This window comes from Pygoscelis adeliae, unplaced genomic scaffold (genome assembly GCF_000699105.1).
Source record: "Pygoscelis adeliae isolate BGI_AS28 unplaced genomic scaffold, ASM69910v1 Scaffold171, whole genome shotgun sequence".
NCBI classification, from domain to species: domain Eukaryota; kingdom Metazoa; phylum Chordata; class Aves; order Sphenisciformes; family Spheniscidae; genus Pygoscelis; species Pygoscelis adeliae.
The window spans coordinates 9229486-9237651 of NW_008824186.1; the positions used below are offsets into that span (position 1 = coordinate 9229486).

The 8166-nt window shown below is 42.3% G+C and overlaps 1 protein-coding gene across 1 annotated transcript in view; it reads right to left on the reverse strand.

The window, feature by feature from the left end:
- Positions 1-990: 990 nt before the first annotated feature.
- Positions 991-8166, reverse strand: part of LOC103925784 (fatty acid desaturase 1-like) — an 11183-nt gene continuing 4007 nt past the window's right edge. The window contains exons 4-12 of the mRNA XM_009334553.1: positions 7517-7618; positions 7197-7325; positions 5266-5323; positions 4746-4822; positions 4159-4256; positions 2930-3026; positions 1704-1783; positions 1380-1505; positions 991-1042 (exon numbers count right to left, since the gene is read on the reverse strand). Coding sequence (XP_009332828.1) covers positions 991-1042; positions 1380-1505; positions 1704-1783; positions 2930-3026; positions 4159-4256; positions 4746-4822; positions 5266-5323; positions 7197-7325; positions 7517-7618 — 819 coding nt within the window. The remainder of the gene's footprint in view (positions 1043-1379; positions 1506-1703; positions 1784-2929; positions 3027-4158; positions 4257-4745; positions 4823-5265; positions 5324-7196; positions 7326-7516; positions 7619-8166) is intronic.

Sequence of the window (8166 nt, forward strand, 5' to 3'; positions counted from 1 at the left end):
GCTATACAGACTCCTTGGACTGTATTCAAACCAGCTATTACAGGTGTAAAACTTAGCATCTAATTACCTGCCTCCCTATGAAATCCATGAACAGGACTATTTATAACACCTAAGTAGTTAGAGCAAGTAGTGTACATATGATCACTAGCGATGGGGACATACCCCAGGCCATCTTGTTCTTTGCATACTTATTCTATCTATTCTAGAATATCCCTTCAGGATCCCCCCTGTCCTAATGTGTCCTGACTTCCTGCAGTTTGCTTTGTCCTATCCCATTTTCCAATCCTATCCCAAAAACACTAAGAAGGAGACCTTATTGTGGCCTTTCAATACTTAAAGAGGGCTTATAAGAAAGATGGAGGAAGACTTTTTACCAGGGCTTGTAGTGATAGGACAAAGGGCAACGGTTTTAAACTGAAAGAGGGTAGATTTAGATTAGATATAAGGAAGAAATTCTTTACTGTGAGGGTGGTGAGACACTGGAACAGGTTGCCCAGAGAAGTCATGGATGCCTCATCCCTGGAAGTCTTCAAGGCCAGGTTGGACGGGACTTTGAGCAACCTGATCCAGTGAAAGACGTCCCTGCCCACCGCAGGGGTTTGGACAAGATGATCTTTAAAGGTCCTTTCCAACCCAAACCATTCTAGGATTCTATGACTCTATGAAGAATTTCCTTTCAGACTTTTTCCATAAACAATTAGCTGGCGCCTCCAATGAAGTAAACTGATCAAGCTGATTCAAGAGCTACTTCTCCCCAGTTTGAAGGCCCAGTTCATCATGGCTCTAAATGCTGAGTATGAGAGCAGGAAAAATAGAGGTTCGTGGTTTGGAACAAGAAAAAATGTATCTTTAACCCACCTTCCCACCCATTCTTACTGAAATTAGCTTTGACCACCTCCCGAGTTTCTATACCAGAAGACACACTGTTGCTCTGTGCTGACTCTGCAGCAGTTGTCTGGTGAAGAGGTTCCCTTTGAGAGTTGCCAGTTTCTATCCATGCAGATATGCTTCAAGCCAGTGCTCCCCAGAATCCTTCAGGGAACTGCAAGAACAGAAAGTAAAAAATCACTTGTGGGGAGACAATACTCAACTTCATGGGAAGCAAACTGTAGTTTATATGTAAAAAAGAAGTAAATGGAGAAAATGGATTAAAAACTGCATGGACATCTGAAAGTCTGACTACAGGGAATGAATTGAGAGGATTTAAGGAAGAGAAAATAATCTTTGAAACTTTGAAAATTTTTGAAAATTAAAAGTGCCTTTAGAAAAACCTAAATAAACTCTAGGTTTGATCTCTCCATGGATATTGATTTGAAACAGTTGCCTATGTCCCTTGCATGATATTACTGTGCAAAACTATCTTGTTAATTGATACTTACTGCAAAATATCTACAAAGGCTGTCAGCAAAGTCTTGCTTTTATACTCAATGCCATGCTTATCACAAAGGGCTTTCACCATAGGAGCAACTTTCCAGTAGTTGTGTCGAGGCATTGTGGGGAAAAGGCTGCAGAATTGAATGAGAGAGAGCTGTTGTAAGACTTTGCTTGCGTCACCCTCTGTTCCCTCTGTTCAAAATATTTCCCTGCCCTCCCCTAGAAGGAGAGCAAAGGGACCCCTGAATGGTTTCATGTGAGACTACATGGTCCTTCTCACTTCTAAGTGCCCCATATTATTCCCACTCTTCTCCCATAATCATACTCACTGGTGCTCAATTTGGAAGTTCAAGTGCCCAGTGAACCAGTCATTGAACAAAGATTGGTTCACGTTGCATGTTGCATGGAGCTGGGAGGAAAAAAGACCAAAGAAATACATGATTTAGCTTTTATTTTTCTGCAAGTCTGATAATTGAACCCCAGCAATTATCACCCACCCTCACCTAGCATAAAAGGCAACTTAGTGTCAGGGATTATAGGTATCATTGCCCTGAAGAATTAAACCAAGTCTAGATTGAAATGGGTTATTGGAATATAAGTTAATTCAGCTAGCTCTTTGCTCAGAAAGAACAACTTCTTCACTGGCAAGCACGCAACTCCAACTGTGGTTCTTTTCAGAGGCTCTCCTCACATCTTTCACTTGGATGGAAAGAAAAGGTGCCCAATAAAGAAACAAAAAGCATTCTTCTGGACTCCTCCAACCACTACAAGTGGAGTCAGATGCAAAAGTATGAGGACAAACATTTGTGTACACAGGCTTCATCTCACCTAATTTAGACACTAGTTTGAAAGCTGCATCTGAGCTCATCACTTTAGACTCAATGGAGAAAACTAGACATTTTTATGGTGCCATTCATCTGACCTGATTTAGATGTCTACTTTAGAGTAAGACAAATCATGCTGTAGAAATGGTTCATTCTCTCCAATGAATGTAGCAGGTTTTCAGGTGTAGACATACAGATCTGGTCAGATGAGTACCAGGCTGGGTCTTTTTCCCTTAATATAGGGAAAAATGCTTAGAACCCACTATGTGGGACTGTAGTGCTGGAGGCAGTACAGATGTCAGTAAAGTTGTATTCACATACTCATTTTTACCAAACCCAAATTTTGTCAGATTTATCATATCTGCAGTAAGCCTGTAACCTGTAGGGTAAAAAATAAAGGTATCCAGTCCCACTTTGCTTCTCTTTAGTTGGCCTAAAAAGGAGATTGACTGTTATTCTGTCAGTACTTTTTCATAATATGAAGGGAAAAGTGTCGTGAAAAATGTGTCAAAACCTTTCAGTGAAAAAATGGGATTTTTTTTTAATCCAGATGTCCTGTTTCCCAACCAAAGTTTTAAATGTTTTCACTACTACAGAAATGCATGCTTATTTAACGAACAGCAAGGACAAACCTCATCAACGCAGCATTAAAGCTAGGAGAAGAACAACGTTGTCTTTGTCCTATAATTGAATCTGCAGACCCACTCTGCCAGAAGCAAGGAGATTCTCACCTGAGTAGATACCCAGTCTTTGTTCGTATCATAATCAATGTCCATTGGAATGTGATTCATCTGTGACACCCAAATAAACCAGGTACTCTCTAGGTACCTGGGCAGATAAACACAGAAACACTTATCATCTCTCTAATCCCATCCAAATTTACCATCAAAACACTTTCCTGAGTCTCATCTTAAGTAAAAGAGCGCTTTTATGTAATTCAGGATTTTTTATTCCATTCCTCTGCCTCCTAACTTTTGGAGTTTCTTTGAGAACCACTAAATTTATAGTTGCCGATGTCCCTGAGCAGCCACCTGCCCCCCCACACCCCCCCAAGTTCATAGAATCATAGAATCATTAAGGTTGGAAAAGACCTCTAAGATCCTCGCCTCCAAACGTCGACCCAACACCACCATGCCCACTAAACCATGTCCCTCAGCGCCTCATCTACACGTCTTTTAAATACTTCCAGGGATGGTGACTCAACCACTTCCCTGGGCAGCCTGTTCCAATGTTTAACCACTCTTTCAGGAACGACATTTTTCCTCACGTCCAATCTAAACCTCCCCTGGCGCAACTTGAGGCCATTTCCTCTCGTCCTATCGCTAGTTACTTGGGAGAAGAGACCGACACCCACCTCGCTACAACCTCCTCTCAGGTAGTTGTAGAGAGCCATGAGGTCTCCCCTGAATCTCCTTTTCTCCAGGCTAAACAACCCCAGTTCCCTCAGCCGCTCCTCATCAGACTTGTTCTCCAGACCCCCCACCAGCCTCGTTGCCCTTCTCTGGACACGCTCCAGCCCCTCGACGTCCTTCTTGTAGTGAGGGGCCCAAAACTGAACACAGTATTCGAGGTGCGGCCTCACCAGTGCCGAGTACAGGGGCACGATCACTTCCCTACTCCTGCTGGCCACACCATTTCTGATACAGGCCAGGATGCCGTTGGCCTTCTTGGCCGCCTGGGCACACTGCCGGCTCATGTTCAGCCGGCTGTCGACCAACACCCCCAGGTCCTTTTCCGCCAGGCAGCTCTCCAGCCACTCTTCCCCAAGCCTGTAGCGTTGCATGGGGTTGTTGTGGCCGAAGTGCAGGACCCGGCACTTGGCCGGGTTACACTGTTCCTTCCTGGCTGACTATTTCTGGGAAAATTGTAGTGAGTATGACTAGTTTTCATTTATTTCTGTTGAAGCTTAATATCATTTACATATATTAGTCATGGGGAGTCTGGGTATGCTGTGTGTTACCTGGACAGCCAGTAGTACACCATGAAATTGTTAAATCCCATTAGAGGAATATACATGAGGCAGACTCGGATGTTGAAAGACACAATCAATAACAGGTCCTGTAAAACAAAACAAAACAACAACAAAAGGATGAAACTAAGCCTTTGTTGATGAACTCCCTCCACTCCCTCCTCTGCCCTTTACTTGAACTGCAGCATAAAAAAATGTTCTTATTTATTGATCTCTTATTTATCAGGAGTAAGCTCCACACCATCATTCTGCCTCAAGTCGAGTGTATCCCTGAAGTATTCCCACAGCGCTCACTTTACCATCTAAAGACCAGCATCACTAAAGACCAGCAAACAGCCCTGTAATCACACTCTGTCCAGGTCTGATCGTTTTCTGTTAACTTTTATTCAGCTGCTAAGAGGCTAAAAAGCCTCTTCTAAAAAATTCTCCCCGGGCCCGTTGACTGCTTTCCTGCTGCAGCAAGCCTAGAATCAGTGTTTTCTATCTTAAACCCCACAGTCACCTGAGGTGAAGGTTAATATAGCCACAGAGTGGCGACGTTTTTTGAAAGTCTTCTAGACAATGCAAGTAGTGCTTACCAGCCACTTTTTCCTCTTGATTGCAAAGTAGAATATAGACAGCTGGAAGAAGGGTACAAGTGCAAGTGGGGCCAATACTGAAGGGAAGAATGAAAACAGAGAGACATTTATAACTTCACTGCGTCATAAATCTTACAGAATACTGGGGGAGTGGGGAACAGTTCCCCTAAAAAATTCTTTTTTGCAGTGGAATACAAAAATTGCTGACTTCCATTTATACTAACTTTTTATGTGTCCACATAATCTGTTCCTCTTTTCATCTCACCACTTCCTCATTTCTTTCCCATCCCTTACTTCCTCCCATTCAATTCACCCATATCTAGTACCTGACATCGCATAATCCTAACAGAGACATAAGGGGTAATTCCTCCTCACGTGAACCTTCTTTAACGTGAAGGAAGCTTCCTGAAGCTGTGACTTCAATGGGAGTATCTTTAAAATCTTTATTTTGGGAGGGAGACACAGTCATGATTTTTTAGGTGAAGTTCCTACAGCACTACAAGGAAGCGGGGATACTCACAGATGAAATACTTATGCTGATAATTGTAAGGCATGAACTTCTTCTTCTTTTTTCCAAGCTGAAAAATGAAAAGACATTTTAATGGGCCAGTTGGAGACTTGAGACCCTTCATAAGGTATTTCTTATTCCTGTCTAATGAACTCATCAAGAACTACTTCTTAATCTCTCTGATTCAACCCCTCTTCTTGAAAAGCAGGTGCTGAAGTTCCAAAGCAATGGAGAGAAGCAGATTTCATTTGAGCCTCTGTATCCAGATACGAACGTTACGCCGATGTCAGAACAGAGCCGTTTTTTAGGAGAGTTCCAAGCCTCATGGCAGGATACAAAAATGCTCAGAAATCACAAAAATGCTCACAAGTCATTTGAATTTTGTAGGGGAAGTTTCCAGTGATGGTAAGGAAAGTCCAATCTAACCAATTCCACGTGTTCACCACGGAGTGCTGAGACTATCGGTGCTCAGGGAGGAACAGGTTATTAACATGAAAACTAAGACAAGAAACTTGATGGGTGACGAATGCAGGATGTGTTTGCTGTGAAAGCTACGTCTGAATTTCTGTATCAGATGAGATAGGATGCAGACATCTCAAATTTTTGAGTAATAGAGGAGAGAGTGGCCAGAAATGACACAAGCATTTGGATGCTATCCTAAAATGTCTGCAAGATCTAAGTAGTAAATACTCTATAAAGACATCTGCCTTTTTGTTTTGTTGAATATTTTGCCTTCAAGTACATGAAACAGCAAAGAGATGAAACATTTACAAAAAGAACAAGTAAGATTATTTGCTCACAGTGTATTTTTTCACTATTTGCACAAAAGGATTCTTAACATCATCTGTGCTTATGATTCTTCAAAGGACAAAATAATAAGGCAGTAAAGCAAACTATTTCCAGAGCTCCCCTATTACTGAGAAAAAAGACCTTGAACACCTCAAAGATGTCTTCACTGGATCAAAACTGAAACAAAACAAATGAACTGGACTAAATGAAACCACTGAAATCCATTTTGCCCATCCACAGTGCGCCTGACTCTTTTCTGTTAAGGAGCAGGAAGACATGAGAACTAATTTCCTACATTTTCACTTCCACCAAACCGTATCTAGCACAGCCAGCCCACTTTAGATGGTCATGCTAATACATAGTCATGAGAGATCTTTTGGAAGGCCACTGACAAGATCCTTCCTAGTTGCGGCTAACGGTTTTCTATGAATAAGTATTTTGTATAAACTCTCTTTACAGGAGTCTTTCTGAGACAGCAGAGCTGGAATTTTCCACATGCCTTGAAAAGCTGTAATTTCTTTGCTTATTACCAGCTAAAGGAGAGTGAGACGTTATTTTAAGAGGCTGGTTATCTAACAAAGAGGCCATTTCATCACCCCCTGAGTAAACAGAATTGCCGGGCAAAGGCAATCGCCAGGAAAAGGCAAAAAAGACCTTGCCTATATCCAATCAGAAATCATAAGGATGCAGGGAGGGTTTGTTCATGGTTTTTATTTTTATTAAAGCCATAAAATTAATTTTATTAAGAAATAATTTGCTACGTTTCCGTTTTGTGCATAGCAGCTATCGTGGTCCTGAAGGATTTAGGTGCCAAACAGCTTCCACGGCCAAAAGGTCCCAGAGGGAACATTTGATTCACTATCTATAGGATCACTAAGAACATCTAACACTAATGCAAGTGGACTGACTCATTCTTTGGGCTGCCTTCAAGGTGCTTACCCTGCTCTTCTAGCAACACAGAGAATTTAAGCACTGATTTTAAGACCGCTTCTCAGGAGCTGGTGCCTAAGTCAGCACATGAGACTCAGACCTTGGAACGCTTTGGAAATTACCATGATTTTATGCAGAAAGGCACAATCTGGGTTATTATTATACCTCATTCTATAGCTTTCTGTCTTTAAAATCTTTGCTTCCTCAGCCATCCCCATGCTCACCTCCACGGAGAGTGTCTTTCCCAAGCTGAACAGGAGAGGGTGCATGTTGAGGTCAGGGTCTTTGCGGAAGCAGTTGGGTTTGGCATGGTGCTGGTTGTGCAGGTGATTCCACCAGCTGGCCGGTAACCCCTGCAGGAAAAGTTGAAGACCAGGGATTCAAACTAGAACAATATCAACAATTACATAACTATTTCTCCACCTGTTATTGATGACTGCACTACACTTCCCTCACAGGCAATATTACCTGAATGTAGGGACACTCCCATTCATTGCTTAGTCCAGATTAGCCCCAGAGAAAATTCCCACCATAAGGCAATTACCTTCAGAACATTTATCACAACGATCTGCAGAAGTCGATTCCATTTAGGCTTCCTGAAGACAGAGCAGTGCCCCAGATCATGTTGGAACCAGCCCATCTGGATCTGGAAGACAAAAGGATCACTGAGGAAACAGAATCACAGTGGCGTTGCGTTAATTTGCCTTGGGAGTCTGTAACTTCATAGTGTGAGTGCATCTTCCTTCTGGTTTGGGGAAGAAACACCACCTGCTGCCCTACGTGCTCAATGCTGAGAACTTCCTTCCAGGCTACTGTCCGCTAAAGCTGCTCAATGCCAGATACTGATTTTATTGTAGCAGCTAAAGGGAAAGGAGCAAAGCATCATCACAATTAATTTGACTGTTACAGCATGGAAATCTTTTGCTCCCATTGCAAATATATCATTTCCAAGTAACCAGCTAGAAAGTGTAAGAATTTCCAAATCCATAGCTTGGTTGCATTTCACATTCCCATGGAAATACAAGAATGCCCTTAGCAGATATTAGGCAACAAGAACAGATTAAAAAATTAGTTACTTTGCACCTGTTCCATGGACGTCTGAGCAAACCTGAGGTTTCAGCGCTACTAAGAAAAACTTGCTTTCTTCCTCCCCTCACCCTCCAATTTCTCCCACCTAAGTCCTGTTCCCTCCTT